The sequence below is a fragment of the Cervus elaphus genome, chromosome 8, assembly GCF_910594005.1.
Source record: "Cervus elaphus chromosome 8, mCerEla1.1, whole genome shotgun sequence".
Taxonomy (NCBI): Eukaryota; Metazoa; Chordata; class Mammalia; order Artiodactyla; family Cervidae; genus Cervus; species Cervus elaphus.
The window spans coordinates 3449211-3467884 of NC_057822.1; the positions used below are offsets into that span (position 1 = coordinate 3449211).

An 18674-nucleotide genomic window follows, 5' to 3' on the forward strand; every position below is an offset into this window, starting at 1 on the left:
TTGTTTCTGAATGTTTTTTCATATATTTGAATGTTTTGAGATGATAGAGTGTTTTCCTGTGTTCAGGATTCTGAACATAGTTTGCTAGAGTTCCATGATTATCACTCTTTCTGTGTCTTTTAGTTTCAGATGCTTCATCAAGACGAATCAAATAAAAGAGAGAAAAGCAAGGCACAGGGCGTGGACTTTGAAGATGGCCTTCGAGATGCAGTGGAAGATGCTGTCCAGAAAGTTTGCGGCGCAACCGGCTGCTCCGTGAGTGCTCGTCGCGCGGCGGCCGCGGCTCAGCGGCGGCCCCCAGCCTTTATGACACCAGGAAGTGGTTTCATGGAAGACAGTTTTTCCACAGATCGCGGGGGCCTGGGGGGTGGTGGTTTGGGGATGATTCAAGTTCATTACATTTATTGTGCACTTTATTTCTAATCTAAGGCCACCGCCGATCTGATAAGAGGGACCAGTCTGTGGCCTGGAGGTTGGGGACCCTAGGTTTATAGACAGGCATTGTTGAAAACCCATCTGTACAGGTTTAACTTTTTGAGAAACTGCCACACTGTTTTGTGGCCCACTCTAGCATGCCAACACCGATGAACCAAAGTAGGCCCATGATATATGTAGTTTGATTTAGTTATGTCGTGTAACTTACTGAGAGCTGTTTATTCATTTCTGTCTTGTTTTCTCCACTTTACCCAGTATTGTTCAAAATCCGAAGAAAGTATGTCTATTTATTATTTTCTGACTAGTGCAGTTTTGTACGAATTCACTTTATTAAACTGTTATTTCAGGTGTTCACCTTGCTGAGAATATTAAGACATTTTCTAGATGGAAAGTCTTGAAACCTTGCCTCAATTACATCGTTTTGCGTGTCAAATTGTTGATGTAGAGATGGACAAGAAAGTACACCCAGATTCTGATGTGTTCCTTTGTTTCCTTCATAGGATTTTAATTTGATTGTTCAGAACCTGGAAGCTGAAAATTACAATATTGAATCTGCGATAATTGCCATGCTGCAGATGAACCAGGGGAGAAGAAATAGTAAGTCTGTGATTGATATTCTTAAGCTTTCAAGATGATTATGTTGGTGATTTTTCAAATATTTAATTTTAATAATTTTATTAATAATTGGAGAATAATTGCCTTACAATGTTGGACTTGTTTCTGCTGCAGAACAGCGTGCATAAACTATTAAGTACCCATACATCCTTCCCTTGTGGGGCCTCCCCCCAGTCCCAGCCCTCTAGGTCATAGGTCACCCTAGACCGCTGCCGGGCTCGCTGCGCCCCACGGCAGCTCCGCGCTGGCCGTCCCCTCCACGCAGGGCGGCGTCTGTGCGTCCCTGTTATCTCCATGTGTCCCGCCCGCTCCTTTCCACAAGTCCTTCTCTAGGTCTGTGTCTCTGTTCCTACCCTGTAAATAGCTTCATCAGTGCCATTTTTCTAGATTCCACGTATGTGCATTAATAGATGGTATCAAATTTTCATTTTTAATCAAGTGGCAGGCAGTTAACTCTTGTCATTTATTCATATCGCAGTTGTTTATTGAGCACCATGTGTATGCGGGTGGTTTTCACTGGTGCTAGCTCTGCCTCAGGGAGTGTGTGGTCTGGTGGGGAGGGCACGGTGAGTAAACTGGCATAATCGTGAGTGATGACGTTGGGGTACAGGGGGCTAGGGGTGCACGGGAAGGCCACCTAGCCAGTTTTGGAGGAGTGGACAGTGTCAAGGAAGACTTATCCTTTTAGAAAGAAGATTCCAGTATAATACCAAAGTGATAACTGAAATGGAATGGAGAGAAAAATTACCTTTCTAATGGAAATACTTACATTACTAGTGTCAATGAACTGGTGATAATTCAGAATTTTTCTTTGCTTAAACTGAGTTTAATTCTGTGATTCAGAGGAAGGAAAAGAAATGTTAACATCTGTTTTTCCAAGTTATTTATTTTGAATGGCTTCAGTACTCATTGCCGGACATTTTACGCCAGATGCTGTTCCTGGCGTTACATTAGTAGCTTTCTGATTGGGCATTTTATTATCCTCCTTATATGTTTGTTGTACCTTCTTAGAAAGCTGATCCGTGTGATTTTAAAGCAGCGCTATGTAGAGTCTGTGCTATTGCCTATGGTATATACTTGACAGGTGGCTAAGTGAGACTGAGGAACTAAATCTAAAATTTTATTTAACTTTATTTTTAATTTAAACAACCACATGTGGCTAGTAGCCACTGTATTGGAGAGCACAGCTTTAGAGCTTATTTCCTTTCTGTTTTAGGGGTACAAATGAAAGATTTCCCCCTAAAAATTCATGTTGAAAAGTGGTTTAATCTGATAAAGCACTCAGCTGGTAGGAACCTGATGAGAAGACTGGTCAACGGGTTATTTTAAAATTTATCTTCCAGATTTTACCAATAATTTTTTCCTTATGTTCCCCACTGTATTGACTTGATACTGGAATTTTGCCTCAAGGAAACTTGCTCTCTGAATGACAGTGATGTAGGGAGCCAGGTACTTTGAGTCTTTAACACTTGTCACGCTGTGTAGCTGTCTTAGGCTTTCAGTTTAACAAACGGTGTTTCTTTGGAAGATGCAGAGGAGGACCCTGAGTCCAGTGGCGGCGTGCTGACGCAGCGTGCTCCCTCATGGGCAGAGGGAGGCAGTGGCGGCAGACCCTTCGGGACTCAGGGTGTGGGTGAAGGCGGGACTGAGGACAGGAGGGTGCAGGCCGGCCCTGCTGAGGAAAACAACGCGAACAAAAACCAGCTCCCGAAGGTAGGCCTGACGGGGCGGCCAGGGTGAGTGGTGAGGGAGGGAGGGAGCGGGTGAGTCAGGTCGCTCAGCCGGGCCTCTAACTTGGCAGCAGTGGCAGGAGCTTGGAGCTCGTGTTCCTATGTGATTTTATTTTGATTTTATAAAGTGGTTATTGTAGGAGATACGGGGAGTGCATGGGGGTATATCATGACGCGAAATGAAGACCCCACTTGTCCTGTTTGGACTTTCCAGTGACGCATGGAAGGAGGTATGCTCTGAGTTCCTGCTCTGTACACAGATCGGCTCCTTCTCCTGCCTGTCACAGCGTGTGGGTGGCTTTCTTGGCTGATCATGTGCTTGCATCCCATTTGTTGTAAATGCCACCACCTTCAGTGAATACCTTGTGTGTAAATCTTTGTATTTGCATGATTTGCTTGGCTAGAGTCCCAGAAGAAGAATTAACAGGTTAAAGGGCATAGATAAGTGCATCTTTTTAAGATCTTCTGGTAAGTTGTCAGATGCTTCTAAGAAAGGTTGTACTTCTCCCTTCCCAGCCCAGCACTGGTATATGACACCGTGACATTTACTGAATTTGGGACTTCTTGTTAAGATTTTTACCAGGAAATTCTGAGCTCAGAATGTAAGGTAATGTAAAAAGTCACAGGCAGAGGCTAAGATGCAGTAAGCTTGGAAGGATTCTCTTAGGATTCCCTGGGGCATTACGCACAGAAAGGCCTCCTGTGGCATTTTTGAGCATTGTCTCCATCTGGCCTAGGGTTAATGTTTCTTTAGGTCGTTTTGAATTACTTCAGGAGGAGAATGGAATTGACTTTATTTGCGAGCCTAGCACGGGGGTATACTCACGTGGCAGTCTCCTCTTTCAGGTCACGAACAAACAGAGGCGGGAGCAGCAGCGACTGGAGAGGAAGAAGCGACAGGAGGAGAGGCAGCGCCACAGGGCCCTGGAGGGCAGGGGCAGCCGCAGGGACAGCGGCAGGAGCGAGGCGGACGCCGGCGCCCAGGTCACCTTGGTGAAGACCTTCGCGGCTCTCAGCATCTGACTGGCCTCCTGGGAGTTGTCAGGAGCGAATGGAAAGTGGAGGGCTGTGTGCCAGGCTTTCCAGTGAGGCCGTCCTTTTACAGAACAAAACTCAACCCACAGAATCACTCACCGAGTTAGTCTCCTTCAAGCTGCCTTTTTTTTGTTCAGAGTTTTGTCCAGTGATGTGTTTTATTTAATGAAAGTACAGTGAAGCCATTCATGTTCTGTGATTAAAATATCGAGTTTTAGGGGTGGATAGTTAGGTTAAAAAAAAAAACAAAACAGAAAAACTTTTAAGTGTGGTTTTATTTGCCCTGAAGATTTAGAGTTTGGTGACCCTGGGATCTTTCCTTAACACTTGGGGTGAGTTTGCTGTAATTGTTCATGAAGTAGTTTAGATTAATTGCTAGAAATTCAGAGGACAAGTTTCCTTTGTTTCTGTTTCATTTTCAAACAGACATTAATTTGCAGGATAGTTTATAAATGATCTCCAACTCAGGTACATGTTTAGAATTAACTTTCTTCTACTCCAGGTTAATCAGAGAATAATTCAGGAAGTGTTTTTCCAAAGTAATGTGATAGGGAGGTTGTGGCCTGTATGCAGGTTGGCAATTAAACAACCACATTTCTCTTCCTGATCATGATGTTCAGATGGGTTTGCAGGTACTGCTGGTTCATTTGTACTCAAGCCATATGATAAATAGGCCTGACTGTTAATTAGGCCTGGGCCTTGCTGGAAAATTGGTAGTGTGGCTGAGTGTTTGATACTTGTTTCTTGACGGTAAGAAGATGCTGTATGACTGCTTACGATACAGGTCTGGGATTCTGAAAGCATGCAGTCCAGAATCTGTAGTTGTGAAGGGAAAGATCGCCAGAGTCTGAGGTTTTGCACAGGAGCAGTCTGAAGAGTTCTTTTTGTTTTGTACGGAGAGAGTGTCTGGAAGACCTGCTAAGGTTTTTCATGTTCACATTTTAAGTGAGTTGACTGTCTTTTCTTCCTTGCTATCCTAGATTTAGAGAGATTCCTTCAGAGGAAAAGTAACTTGAGCTGTTTTTTAGTTTCTTAGTATTGTGAAACTAAGTCCCATAAAATGCTGCACTTTCTTCTTCTAGTTAAGCCCCGTTTGGGATTTTGCTCTTGGAAAAACTCTCCAGCACCCTCTGGAAGTCATCAGGGACTTAGCGTAGACCAGCTGGGCTGAGAAAGCACTTGGGCTGAGGCCCTGCAGTGGCTCCACGGTGCTGAAATAGTCAGGTTTGGGCAGTGGGAGGCATCATCCCTCAAACAGTTAGATGGATGTGAACTTTAACCCTTGAAGTGGCCAATCTTGGACCGTTTTTGCCTTTTGAAGACCTAATATTTGGAGAAATAATATTTGCTGAACTGAAACGTAAGCTACTGGTTTTCTCCTCCATCTGAGATTTCAAAATGACAAGAGTTCCAAGGCAAAGGGAAGCTGATAAGAAAGTTTGACATGTGTAGACATAGCATTGTGTGGGCGGCCCTTGGCTTTAGCAGGTTGTCTTTATCAGCAAGTAATTTGCTTTCTTTGGTTTTGATAATGTATTTTAATTTTTTGTTTGTTGGACTTTGGTAACTTTTTGTGGTTGGAGCCTCAGTAGTCTCTTGGAGGTGCTCCCAGGACATCCTGGTACAGTACTTCATAACATGTAGCAGGCTTAGAAACGGCATAGCATTTTTTCTTTGCACACTGCAGAGTCCTGAGTTAGAGCTTCTGGCGCTCAGTACAAGGAAGTCAGCCATCTCTGTTGCCTCGCCGACTCCAAGGGAGTGCGGTCCAGTGCTTTAGGCTCTGTTCTCCTGGGTTTCCACTGTGGCTGAGCATTTCTGAGTGAGTGAGCACTGTTTCTTGAATGTTTGTATTGTGAGGATTCAGGAGACCAGATCCTCTCACACAGTGAAGATTGTGTTACCAGGAATCCAGCAGAATTAGGAGTCAGAAATAGCGGAGGGAGACCTATCGTCAGAAGTAGTAGGATTGCTTTATTTACATGGTTAAAGAAGCTGGCCTTGGGCTCTATTGGGTTTTAGAAGTTGCTAAAGAGTTACTATAGAATATTGGGCGCATTTATTTATGAATTACCGAATTCTGAGGATAGGCTTCACCTTTTCTTGGGTAAATGGTTTTAAAAACTAATCTAGTGGCTTCAGTAGTTTACTTACATTACTATTTCACAGTTTTCCAGTTATAATTGGCCTGTGTTGAGTATGTTAATTATTTGGGATGGGGTACATGTATCCAACTTTGGTGATATCTTCTAGCTAAGGGTTTAAATTTAAACTTCCCTGCCTCTGTCCCACCAAAGTATGAGGTAGATGGAATCCATGTGATAGTTGGCTGCCTCGATAGGCTCTGGAGAACCACATTATTGGCAGCCAAGTAGGGGCTTGGCGTGTTTATTAGTCCTAGGATGACTGGTCAGTGGTGGTTACCTGGTGCGGTTACTCAGGTGCACTGCATTGTGAGAAGTGAAGTTTTCTTAACCTCTGTGGCTGTTAGATGTTTGTTCTGTGGGGTTATCTTGGTAGCTTTGGTCAGGAGAAAGGGGATGGGGTGGTGGTCCATAGCTGCTTACTTGTCTTATAAGCTGTACATAAAAGTTTTATGAATTTTTTTAAAAAAAGATTTTTTTAAAGGTCAAAATAAAATTTTAGTGGCAACAGCTTTGTACTAGAGGTAGATGTATTAAAACAGCATAGAACCATAACTTCTAAATTAATATAGTTGCCACCAGGAGATGTTAGAAGTTGTGTATGTATATTTAATTTTTCAGTAATAGCATATGCTTTTAGGAGTGAAGTCTGGTCGAAGAGTTGTGGCAGAAAGAAGAGTCTGAAGGGTCGAGCTTGTCTGTAGTTCCCCCTATAAGCTCTGGACGCACTTCCACACCCCGTGTGATTCCGAGGGCTCTGGGAGCTCCGCTGTGGGGCACCTGGGGCCGGGCTTCGCGGGGGTGGTTTCTGACGCGCCGCCTCCTCACCCGGGGAGCTCTGCCGGTGGGAGATGCCGAGAGGCGGGGGTCAGGTGGGCTTGGCACAGGGCTGCGCTTGCCTCGCAGGGAGTCCCTGTCGCGAGTGTGCAGTTTCTCTCATTCTGAGAAACTCTCTAGACTGCCTGGGTTTTACTGGGTCCACATGGAACGCTGTCGGTTTACCTCTGTGAGACGTTCAGCTCAGAGCGTGCAGTCGGCTGAAGGAAAGTCGGATTCCTGGTCGGGGCTGACTCACGCTCTCCCTGGCCAGGAGGCTCGGTGTGGGCGGGGTGACAGCGGCGCTTGTTGGTTTTGGGGCCGTGGCCCTCTCTGACCCCCACCTGGGGTAGGCACGTAGCTCTTCACCTTTTTACCTCAAGGCTCTGTCTATCTATGGCAAACCTTTACACTCAGAGTCTGATGCAGTTTTTTTGTTTTTGTTTGTTTGTTTGTTTTGACATTTTCATCATTCACTGTTTGGTTCATCTCAGCTTTCAGAACAAGCGTTGCTCAAACTCGGGGCCTTCCGACGGTGGTTCTGAGGTGATTTGATGATGGCACTTTCTACAAGGCGTGTCTTTCTGACTCTAAAACAAATTGTATGTTTCCACTGATGTTGTTAAGTTGAAGATCTCGATTGTAAATGATAGCAGATCTTCTGCCATCTCCTACGAGAGAGGGGATGGGCAGTTGGTCTGCAGCAGAGACGCTGAGCAGCGGTCATGGAGTGCGTGCACAGTACTGAACTCAGAAGGCGCCCCCAGAACCCAGGCCCGGGCAGGAGCTGGGCCTGGTCACTGCCTGTCCCCATGTGTCCAGGGTAACATGCCCTGTGAAAACCTCAGGCTCTTACCCATTTCCTCTGAGGGATCACCTTCTAGAGTCCTGCTCTCGTAGTTCAGACTACTTTGTAACTCGATTAAAATGTTTAGCATCCTTGCAAAGGTACTTGAGAAGGAGCTGATTCCAGTGAGGAATGACTTCTGTGAAAGCATGAACGTCTGTGGTGACCTCGGTGTAAGCAGGGCGTCCCCCGGTCCAGAGCAGCTTGTGCTCACTGAGCCGCAGCGCTGGGCGGTCGTGACCGCTGGTGAAAGCTCAGCAGCCCGCCCTCCCCTTCCCATCTCGGCATCCACTGGGACACCGTTGCCAGCCGTCCGTGATGGGGGTGTGAGTGCGGCCCCAGACCTCGGCCTGCGCTCCGATCCCCGACAGGTCCCTCGGCCACAGCGGAGGAGTGCGGCTGCGGGTTCCTCCCATGGTTCATCTTCGTGGGGGAAACGGCCCTTGGCCTCCCCGGAGCCACCCTTCCAGCCTCCAGCCATGCTGAGCTCAGTCAGGAGAAGGGTAGAGCCAGGAGACTGACTGCAAACCTCTGTGCTCCTCGTGCTGACGGGGAAGCGCTGCTGGGCGTGAGTCCCCTTTATGAGGGAGGGCAGGCGGGTCTGTGAACACTGGAGCCCCTGTGGCTCAGCCACCTTCTCTTTTTCTCCTGATTGCACTACACTTGCTCTCGCTGCAGGCCGGAGATACCCAAGACCTCTGTGGGGTCATGACCCAGAGACTGAGCAAGTCTCGCCTTATCCGTGGAGCTCGACAGGGAAACGTGACCATTGTCTGATGTCCGTAGTTCATTTCTTCCTTCTTTCCTCGCGTTGTGTTACTCTGAACCGTTTTGGTTTTTATTTACCAAAGTACTGTACTTGGCTATTCGCAGTGTCTCCAGAACCAAATGTTTTCTTTTTTGTCTGTTTTTAATCTTCAATACTTGGTGCAATAGAAGCTGCGGAGATGTGCCACTTTATCTATGAGATGGGGTTTTGTATACCAATAAATTCTGGTTTAAAGACAGAGCTTCCAGTTGTCTTTGTCACTGTCTGACCGCCGTTTGCACGAGGCGGAGGGCCTGCCGGTCCTTCTTGGAGACTTTACAGGAAGCTGGGCCTGTTCCACACGCGGACAGTTGTTCAGGATCTCACTGATCTCAAGCAGCTGATTGCAGCTTCCGCCCGGGTGAGTGTGGCCGCACACACTGGCCGGGCCCTCCTCCGCTTACTGCTGGGTGTCTGAGAACGTCTCTCGTAGTTAGCCGTTGTCTAAATACAGAGCAGCTGTGTTTTGGCTGCCCCGAGGGTTTCTGCAGGACTCTGGGGCTGGGTTTGACCCCGTTCCAGGAGGGATCGCCTTCCCCCAGACACACGTGGGTGGCATGACCGCACAGGCTTACCTGGAAGGGGTGCTCGGGAAGGGGAGGGGGCTGCGGCCGCAGAGCGCCGGAGGGCCGGGCCCCTAGGCGAGACTGTCGGGGCCAGTCCTGAGGTCGAGGTTGCCGCCGTCTCGCCAGCCGCACTGCGGCCTCGTGGTTTTGGCCTCTAGGTTCCCGCCTGATCTTGTTCTGTGTGCTCGTCAAGCAGCCTGTGAATGGGCCCCACGGTACCTTGATGCCGAAAGGGGTCCGGTCCCACCCTGGGTGGATGGGGACTTCTCCAGCCGCTGGCGAGGCCATCCCTTCCCTCCCTCCCGGTCACTGTCCTCCCCGTGTGATGTTTGCCTCATTCCGTGACCTGGAGACCTTGGGGTGCACAGATGCTATCCAGTTCCTGAGCCTGTGAGGCCCAGACTCCGGACCCTGTTCACTCAGCTGAGAATCTCTGAAAGATCCACCAGGACCGGAATGCTGCCCTGGTGCAGGGTCTGTCCCCTCTCCCAGGTGGAGAACGTCTATGGCCTCCTTGGTACTGTTCCTCAGTGGTTCTGCTGGGGCCGTGGGCCGCCTGCTGGGCTGCATGGTGGTCCTGGGGCTGCCTGCCTGGGTCTTGGTGACCTGTGAGGTCGGGTGAGTCTGCAAGGGCGGAAGTGTCCTCAGGCCTCAGAGGGGACAATTAAAGGAATATGGTATGTTGTTTAGGTTTTCCTCCAGGCTACAACCTTGCTTACTCTGGGTGAGTGATAATTTATGGTCCCAGACTGAGATGCCATAAGGGGAAAGTGGCTGTTCCCGTATCCCCTCTTGGTAACTGGTCATGGTTGTCTAGGAGAAAGCAGGGTTGAAAAACCCAGGATTAAAGTTACCTTTCCCCAGATGGGCAGAAAGTGCGTGTCCCCCTTGAGGTAGAACCAAAATTTGTCGTAAATGCTCTGCTTCAGTATGGGTTTAGCTGGACTGCTGGACAGAGTGCGCCCTCAGACCGCAGTGACGCAGTGATTTAGAACTTTCTGTGTTAAATAGGATCTAGGCCAGTCCTGCTGATTGGTGGATTCTGGTTTGGCAGCAGAAAAACTTTTCCATCTTGGAGAAACTTGTCTGAAATTCCCTAGGTAGAGGGACCTAGCTATATCAAGATACTCAGCTTTCATTCAATTTATTCACCAATCAAAGCATCCAGGAATTTATCACTTACTGAACCTGTGCTGTATTGGAATCTTTACTTCTGGGCATTGAATCAGACATGGACCTTGTCCTCGAAAACCTTTCAGCCCAGCAGTGAAATTGGACACATAACTATGACCCAAGAGAAGACAGGCCTTAACAGGAAGTACTGATAGGAAGAGGCTGTGAGTTCAGAAGGGAAACCAAGGAAGGCTCCGTGGAGGAAGTGTCATTTAGATGAGGCATGAAAAGGGAAATAGGTGTAAATGGGGAGTGAGGTTTTTGGGACCGAAGGGCCAGCATAATCAAACCCCTCGAGTGAGAGAGTGGGATTTCCCATGTGTTAGGGACAGAGTTTACTAAGGATGGACGATTCATTTGGAGACAGACTGGGGACTCCTTTCTTCAAATGCTTGTCACATGTCGTTTGCCACCAGAAGACTATTGCTGCACTTGCTGAATGAATTCCAAACATCAGGCATTCCTGATCCCTCCTGACCACATCTACAGTGTTCCAAGTCTGCTTCCGTGTACACTTATGACCTTGGCGCACATCACAGGTAGCAGCCCTCCAGGGAAACGCTGCACGCCATCTCTAGCCAATTGCCAGTTGCCTCATTGCCTCTATAGGACATACGTTCAGGGCACAAAAGGTTAACGATTTCCAAACACATGTCCATTGAAGATAAACGAGTCTCCGAGTAGTGAGCCATGGGGCTCTTCAAGTAAATCAGTACAGTATTTATCATGTGTATGATGCCACGTCTGTAAAATCACCATGATCATGTATCTGTGGATTCAGTGGAACAGATGGATTCAGTAGGGGGGACAAAAATGCAAAGTGACCTAGCGCAGATGGAGCTCTCTGAGGCTCCAGGCACTTTGAGTAAGTTGTCTCATTTAAACCCTAAAACCACCCAGTGAGGCTGATGGTCCCATCCCCATCTTACACAGGAGGGGATAAATGATGGGTCCAAGATCACAGATTTGAATTCAGGGCAGTCTGCACCATGTAGGAACCCAAAATGAGAGCCCAAGTAACTGGGGTAAGTATCCCTAGGAAAGGTAAGAACACATTGCTTGGTCCTTCAGAGGAGGGCGAGATCTCCTCCAAGTGGAAAAACATCATGGAAGAGGTAGCATCTGAGATGTGCCTCTCAGCACGTGGATGTGAACGTGCCGATGAGTCTGTGAAGAGGGAGGCTTCTAGGTTGAAGGAAGCTATTGCAGAACTGCAAAGGGAGGTGGGCCTGGCCTGGCAGTGGTGAGGAGCATAGAGAAATACATGTGGCGGGATAAAGGCCTGGAAAAGCTCATGAAACCAAGCTTGAATGCCAGGGGTCGGTGGACAATGGGGAGCCATAGATGGTTCAGGGCAGGAGAGTGATGGGATGGAAATCAAACTCTGGGAAACGAAGCTGGTGTTGGTGGACGATGGAGAATGAAGGGCTGAGGAACATTTGGTTCTGAGAGCCCGCTTTTGGCTCCATTACAACACTCAACTAGGGTAGCATGGCTGGTGGTATCTGTCTGGCGGTTGGCCACACCAGACTTGTCTGTCTCCAGCATTCAGCGAGGGGCCAGGAGCATCGTTTGTATGAAAGTGTATTGAGGGAAAGGATGAAATTTAATACAGTATTCAGTTCTCCAGCAGTCTCTCCAAAGACTACAAAGAACCCTAAGGAAGCAGACAAATGTCCATGAAATCATAATTGGACTTTTAACTTGGAAATTCCAATGTGATTTGACTTCTAACCACTTATTCAGCAAGTTATTTAATTGAACACTTGGTTCATAGCTTATGCTAGGGGCTAGGTAGGAACAAAAGCAAAACTCACCCAAGTCCTATCATCAAAATTGGAGAGGCAAGCTATGAAACATTGAGGTAACAGAGCTTTCAGCCTTGATTTAGTCCCATGCCTCATTCATTCATTCACTCATTCAATGAACTGAGAAACAGCATTTTTTTTTTTTTTTATAACAGTGCCTGGTGAATGCCAAGTGCTTGATAAATGTTTGGAATTGTTACTATGACTGTCATTCACTTACGGGATTCTTTATAAGGTGCTAGGCATTATTTTGTGTACATTCATACATGGTGATTTATTAAAACCTTGCTATAACCAGCCTGCCTGGGACGTGTCACTGTTCCATTTGACAAGTGTGGAAGCCGGGGAAGTGGCCGTCTATCAGTGCTTTTTGATTTCAGGGTGCATATGCACCACCTGGGGGTCTTGTGAACCAGCAGGTCTGGGACCAGGTCCACGATTCTGCATTTCTCACACGCTTCCTGCGCAGTGAGGTCTTGAGTGACACGCTGCTGCTCCCTGGCAGGGCAGAAGGCTCTACCTGGAACCTGCAACAACATCAAATTCAGGGTTCTGCTTTCCTCTGTTCAGTCCTCTCCACCAAGTCTACAGCTGGAAATCGAGTGTGTGGACTATAGAGACGCACAAACAGGAGTTAGACGGAATCACTGACTCATTCACCAAACATTTATTGATTCCTGGGAAGACAGGCTGCACCGAGGCTTGCTCTCAAGCTTTAATTTTCACCCTGTCCGATGGTTAAACAACTGTCGCGTCCCCAGGTCCTTGCAGCCATGCCTCACGCCCAGAACACCACCTTGTCTTCATCTCTCCCGAGTCAGATCCTTCTTCCTGTGTTTCTCGTGTGTGCAACGGCACCATCATTCTGAGATGTCTTTAAGGACTTGTTATTTCTCAGCTTGTTTATTATTGAAGATATGAGAGGACTGATTTCACTAGCCCTGAAACACCCTTTGCCCTCCTGACAAAGGGAAATCCAGGTTTAAACCAAATTTGTTTCCTCCCGGCAGCCTGAACGAAATGGGCACCAGAGGGCGCCTCCGGACCACGCTTCCTAACAAACGCGGTCCTCTCTTCCCCACCTGTCCCCGTGGCACTTGAAGACCTCATCTCCTGGTGATTTTTCACCCAGGATTTGAGTCAGTCACAGCAGCAAATCACGCATCTGCCCCTCTCTTGTTTGTGTGGCCGGCAGAGAACTTCTTCACCTTTTAAAATTTATGATGATCATCCTTTCGATGGCATCAGGCTCTTTCCTGCCCTCAGAGCCCTGGACGTTGTACACAGGCCAAGAAATGGAGAGAGGGAGTGTGCGTTGATTCCCTGAGCACCGTGAGCTGCGCCTCTGCGGTGCGTCTCCACGTGCTTTATCTCGCTGAATAGGCTCATCCCAACCCTGGGAGATTTTCTCAGCATATTACAGACAGTGGAGTGTCATGTCTGTATTTAGGAGTAGAATCTGCTGAAGCCTATTTCTTGCCAGGTAGGCTGCATTCCAGTTTGATGGGAATCCTTTGGTGCATTAAATTCGCTCCAAAGTCAGCCTCAGGATGCTGGATGTAGGATGTAGACATCTTGCCTCTTCCCCTCCCCGTATCAGGAGCCGGGCCTGGCGTGGGTATCCGCACAGCTGACCTTCCCTGGGCACTCTGGGTTGTCCGTGATGACAGTCAGAGGGGCAGTGACTGGTATCGACTCATGAAGAAGAAGGCCCACTGGCTTGGGGGTGAGGACACCCCTCTTCCCTCTCTGACCTCCTGGTGCCCCTCTGCCGAGGGAGGGCTTTGGATAAGATTATTTGAGAGCCCCTTTTCACTCTAAGCCAGAATTCTAATGGGAGGGATTTGAAGCCTGATGACATGGTGGGGACAATATTTTTAGGTTGGTATTTTGCGTGCTTTTCACATTATGCCATATGGCCAGAAATATTCCTGCTAGAGACTGCCATTATTATCTTGGATAAGACGATAAGACGTTAGAAAAAAAGAGAATCACAAAAACTCACTGTAACGGAAAATTGCAAGGACAGGGTGTTGGAACTGCATGCAGGGGCCGCCCGAGCCAGACCCGCGCCGCGTCCCGTGCTTAGCACGCTGCTGGTTGCTCAAGACACAGAGGAGTGAGTGGAACCGGAGACTGATGAAGCCCTAGGACAAATCCGAGGGCCGGTGTCAGAATCCTGGGCAAACGTTATTCACATATTCAGAAGAGGGCCTGATAGCCCAGGGGATGGGTTGTAGAATCTTCTGGGTGTCCCAGGCCCCGCCCCCGGTGTGGCTCTTCTTGAGGGCGCTGTGGCCAGGGAGGCCAGGGACGGTCCAGGGCTGAGTCTGGGGCCTCTCAGGGAAGGATGGGCTTCTGGGAAAGGAGTTTTCCGGCGGGAGAGCCTTTGGTGCTAACCCTCCGGAGGCCTTGGGCGGGAGGCAGAGCGCGCCTTTAGCAGGGCGGGGTGGGCCCGGTACACAGCCTGTTGGGGTAATGGGCGTATTTGCGGTCGTAGGTGCCCAGGTTGCGGCGAAAGCAGAGCGCGGCCTTCTTGTCACACTCGCAGGTCCGTCGCTGGCAGCTGGTTCTGCCGGCTGGATGGGACGAGGGCAGTCAGGGCCCGGGAACCTTGGGCCCGCCACTCCCAGCCATGTGCAGGGGAGCGCGCTGGGGTCCACGTTCTCCACCCGGAAGCCCATGCTCACCGGGGGCATGCTCCAGGGTTGGGTGAGAGATCGGGCAGGGTGCCGAGGCCCCGCTGGGGCCAGGGACGCTGGAAGCCTGGAGATTTGTCCTTGCTGTTCCTCCCTCTCCCAAACCCACTGCACTGCCCCAAGCCCCTTCCCCACGGGGAGGCCACCTGGTTCGCTGTTCCTTGCCCCAGCCCAGGGCGGGCTGTGTTTCTGGGCGACCCCTTCTCCCACGCAATGGACGGTGCCGCCAGCCATCAGCCAGAGAGAAAACTAGTGAAAGGCAACAGCTCGTCCCGGGTGGCCTGGGCGTGCCCCAGAGGGCCTGGAGCTGGGGCCTGCACCTGCCTCCCTCAGCAGGGATGGAGCCCCTTTTTCCAGCATTTATCTCAGGGCCCACACCCAGCCTGGGGAGTGGGGCTGACACCAGCTCGGTGGGCTCCAGGGGCCTCAAAGCCTCCTCTTGCCTCCACCGCCTCTGTCTGCCCTTAGGCACTCCGGCTGCTTTTTGTCCCCGCGAAGATGTCCCCCCGCTCAGACATATCCGGCTTCCTCAGGGTCCCTCGCAAAGGTCAGCCTCATTTCCCCCCCAGGTTCTGCTCTCAGCTGCTCGTTCAGCAGAACTCAGATTTGTCGAGGGCTTAAGAGCTATGTCAGCTCCCCTGGGGCTTCTTACCAGGAGCTGGGCTAGGCTGGGCCAGGGGGAGGTAGGTCTCCCTTTTACAGATGAAGAAGCAGAAGCTTTTGAGGGTTTCTGTCCCTTGCCCAGAGTCGCACGGTGGGGAGGGGACTCCCAGAACCTGTGTCCCTGTTCATCTGACCCCTCCCTTCACTCACCCTCCAATGCTGTCCCTGACAGGCGGCTTCCCAGCCTCGTATGAACTCCCAGTGACGGGGAGCTCATTACCTGACAAAGCCGCTTTGCTGAGTGGGTGGCGGTGGGAACAGGAAACTCGGAGCCCAGCCTGCCTCCGTGGCTCTGGTTTCGTCCCTCCCCACCCCCAGACAGGCCCCAGAGATCTGAGTCTTCTTTGACCCTCCCACCCCCGCTGAGCTGTGCCCCACCGCCCTGGGCCTGCCCCCCGCCTTCCAGGCTGCTCCTGGCTTTGCAGCAGGAAGAAGGTTTGGCTCTCCGGTGTGAGTTCCCTCCATGGGGCTGGGCTGCGTGGAGCCCTTCGCTACACTCTGATTCGGGTCCGGCTCTTTCTCCAGGCCGGGAGCGGAGGAGAACGCTAACTGGTCCAAGTGGGCGTGGGGCCTGGCAAAGAAGCACCTCGGTGCAGTGGGTCAGCCTTTGGGAGTGGGGTCTGCGGTCCCACGTCCGAGTTCCAGCCTCTGCGTCTGGGGCTCTGCCCTCGAGGCCCTGTCCTGGGGACCTGCCCCTAGCGGCCTCCCAGACCCGGGGGAGGGCTGTCTGGGTGCAGCTCCTCTGGGGCGGGCTCAGCGCTGTCCCTCTGCTCCTCCCCTCAGAGGCTGGAGCTGGGGGGTCACCTCTGAATGGGGGGATGTTCCTGGGGTTCCAGGGCAGCAGCTGATGGGTCCCGGGCTCTCCAGCCTGGGTGCCACGGGAGCGTCTGGGCGCAGGGACACGCCTCTCCCTAACGCTGTGACGACGGAAGACCTGCTTCTCCTGCCCAGGTCAGGCTCAAGGGTCTACATCAGGAGAGGGGTTCCTGGCGGAGTCCCTCTCCTCCCCCGCGGCCTGGGGGACCCCCAGGTCTGCTGACTCACCGCAGAAGATGCTGAGCCTGGTGGCGGAGAAGAGGTACCTCTCCATTTTGGGTTCGCAGCCCAGCTTCTCCAGGCGTCCGTAGCAGCAGTCATGGGCGTAGCAGCACCTGGGAAGGTCGTGCTCGGCCTGAAGGGGCCTGTGAGCCCAGCTGGGCTGGGCCGGGGGCCGCCTGGGGGGCTCAGGGCCCAGTGGGGCTCAGAAGGGCGGGGGGTCAAGTCTCAGCTCCCTAGGCGCCCCCAGCTCCACCCAGGATGCTCCCCACCGGCTGGGCCGCTTGCTCACCAGTCTGTCTTGTCCACCGGCCAGCCGGAGCCGCCGACGCCGCAGTAGCAGCCGTAGTCATTGTACTGCAGTGCGGGCCTCCCGGTCACCCTCTCGATCATCACCCCGAACTGGACCAGGTTCCCGCCAGCCAGGGCCGCTGCGGGGACGGAGCGGGGAGGGCATCAGCTCCCTCGGGGCCCCACCCTCTGCGGCCAGCTGCAGTCCCCACACATCTGAGTGCAGGCATCTCTCTGATCGTCTCAGGAACCGCCACCTCCCCAAGCACCTCACTCCCGATGAGGACAGTGCTCATCAGTAATATGACAGGGACGACAGAGGATGAGGTGGTTGGATGGCATCACAGACTCAATGGACAAACTCAACTGAGCAAACTCCAGGAGTTGGTGATGAGCAGGGAGGCCTGGTGTGCCGCAGTCCACAGGATCGCAAAGAGTCGGACACGACGAGCGACTGAGCGACAGCGCTAATCAGTAGCGATGTCCCTGTGACGTCTTTGCACCTTGATCTCCTGGTCCTCACCCACATCGTGTCCCCACCTGACCTCCCACCCCCGCTTTCCTTCCACCGTCTCCCAGCAACCCCCCCACTCACCCTCTAGGCTCCCATCCCGGTTTCCTGATCCTCTCCCCAGGTGTCAGCCCCCGCCCCCACCCCCGCCCCTCAGGAGCACTCTGTCCCCATCAAGTCCCATCAGATGTCGCTGGATAAGCTTCCTGACCACCCAGACTTCCCCGAGTTCCTCTGGGTCCCGCTGCTGCAGCCGTGGGGGCCCGCCCACCCAGGCAGTTTAAAGGCAAAAAGGGAAACTCGGGTGAGGGGTGGAGCGCGGCAGCAGGAGCTGTCTGGGGCCCCTGCCAGCCCTTCTCCCCTGCTCCCCCCCAGGCCATCCAGGCTGCAGCCGTGCCCCCTGGCCCCCTCTCCACTGGCCAGTTCTTCCTGGGCCAGCACCGGCCTCAGGGTGACTGATGACACCCTCCCTGGGGCCTGGCTCCGGAGCCCCCAGGAGTGTTCCCAGCCGGGGCAGAGCGGGAGTGCTGGCAGGAAGGTCACTTACCCAGGAGGCACAGGAAGGTCAGAAGAGGGGGCCACTTCATCCTGGGGGTGGGGAGGGGAGCAGGGGGCAGAGAAGCTGGACTTCGGGAGAGATGGAAGCCAACAGGGGCCCTCTGATCTCCAGGCACCTCCCCGATTAGTTAAATACCCGGGTCCTGTCCACTCCCCATCATTAACCCCTGAGCACCCAGTGATGCAACGAAGCTTCCAGCTCTGACACTCTGGCCAAGTCCCCGGGGAGGGGCCAGGCTGGGGCCCGCGGCTCTGCTTCCAGAGCCAGGCGGTGGGGCCAGCCTCTGGGCCTTCTCCTCCCCGCCCTTCCCATCACCACCCTCTTCCCCAGAATCCCTGAGCTCGCCCCCGCCACGGAGCTGGGAGCCTGGGCCGTGCCAGGGGCTTTTCCTTCATGGGGTGTTTTTCTCACCCTCATTTTACCGACGCCGCTCCCGAGGCTCGGAGAGGCTGAGCTCAGATGTCCTGGGAGCCCCAAGGGCGAGCCTGTCCCGTGTTCACACCGCTGGCTACTTCAGCTTGGCTCTGACTCCCCGCCCTGCCCCTCAACCAGCCCCCATGGGACCCAGACCGTGAGGGCAGCTTGGCTAAATGACAAGGCTCTGGGCATCTGGGGGCCCTGAGTCCAAGAACCTAGAGTCCGAAGGCTGGGAGCTGAGCCAGCTGGGCTCGGGGGTTTATCCTTGTTGTTCTTTCTTAGGCGTGCTCCTGCTTGTTTGACGGGCAGCAAAAATCCTCCCAGTTGTGAACTCTGTCTCCCCAAAACCCTTGAGCGGTGGTGTAGCGTGGCTCCCGTAGAAACAGGCTCGGTCTGAGTCAGCTGGAAAACCCACATTCCAGCAGGGACTGGAAGCTTCCATCCTTTTGATGTCATCTTAGGGCCCGCATGGGGGAGACAGCAGCTTCCTACTCTGGCTGGGCTCCGAGAGAGGCTGCTGTC

At 52.0% G+C, this 18674-nt stretch overlaps 2 protein-coding genes across 3 annotated transcripts in view; one reads left to right on the forward strand and one right to left on the reverse strand.

Annotated features, from left to right (window-relative positions):
• The window catches only part of OTUD3 (OTU deubiquitinase 3), a 32946-nt gene extending 24315 nt beyond the window's left edge, over positions 1-8631 (forward strand). The window contains exons 5-8 of the mRNA XM_043909024.1: positions 124-255; positions 936-1032; positions 2579-2763; positions 3627-8631. Of these exons, the coding sequence (XP_043764959.1) occupies positions 124-255; positions 936-1032; positions 2579-2763; positions 3627-3803 (591 nt within the window). The 3' untranslated portion in view covers positions 3804-8631. The remainder of the gene's footprint in view (positions 1-123; positions 256-935; positions 1033-2578; positions 2764-3626) is intronic.
• Positions 8632-12629: 3998 nt separating this feature from the next.
• PLA2G2E (phospholipase A2 group IIE) lies at positions 12630-18672 on the reverse strand. 2 transcript variants are annotated; one of them, XM_043909026.1, is made up of 4 exons: positions 18147-18672; positions 16667-16805; positions 16384-16490; positions 12630-14556 (listed from the first exon to the last, which is right to left on the reverse strand). In XM_043909026.1, exons 2-4 carry the CDS (start codon positions 16765-16767, stop codon positions 14414-14416), a joined length of 351 nt encoding a protein of 116 aa, XP_043764961.1. In that variant the 5' UTR covers positions 16768-16805; positions 18147-18672; the 3' UTR covers positions 12630-14413. The 2 variants fall into 2 exon arrangements, with proteins under 2 accessions (XP_043764961.1, XP_043764960.1); XM_043909025.1 differs by lacking the exon at positions 18147-18672 and adding an exon at positions 17724-17957.
• Between the last annotated feature and the right edge of the window lie 2 nt (positions 18673-18674).

What these genes read in the sequence shown, in the direction of transcription:
- PLA2G2E (XM_043909025.1), bottom strand. Translation starts at nt 17,763, where the DNA reads ATGAAGTGGCCCCCTCTTCTGACCTTCCTGTGCCTCCTGG. An exon ending in CCGGTGGACAAGACAGACTG is followed by an intron (nt 16,491 to 16,666) that starts GTGAGCAAGCGG and finishes CGACCTTCCCAG; the next exon opens with GTGCTGCTACGCCCATGACT. An exon ending in CAGGCTCAGCATCTTCTGCG is followed by an intron (nt 14,557 to 16,383) that starts GTGAGTCAGCAG and finishes CGTCCCATCCAG; the next exon opens with CCGGCAGAACCAGCTGCCAG.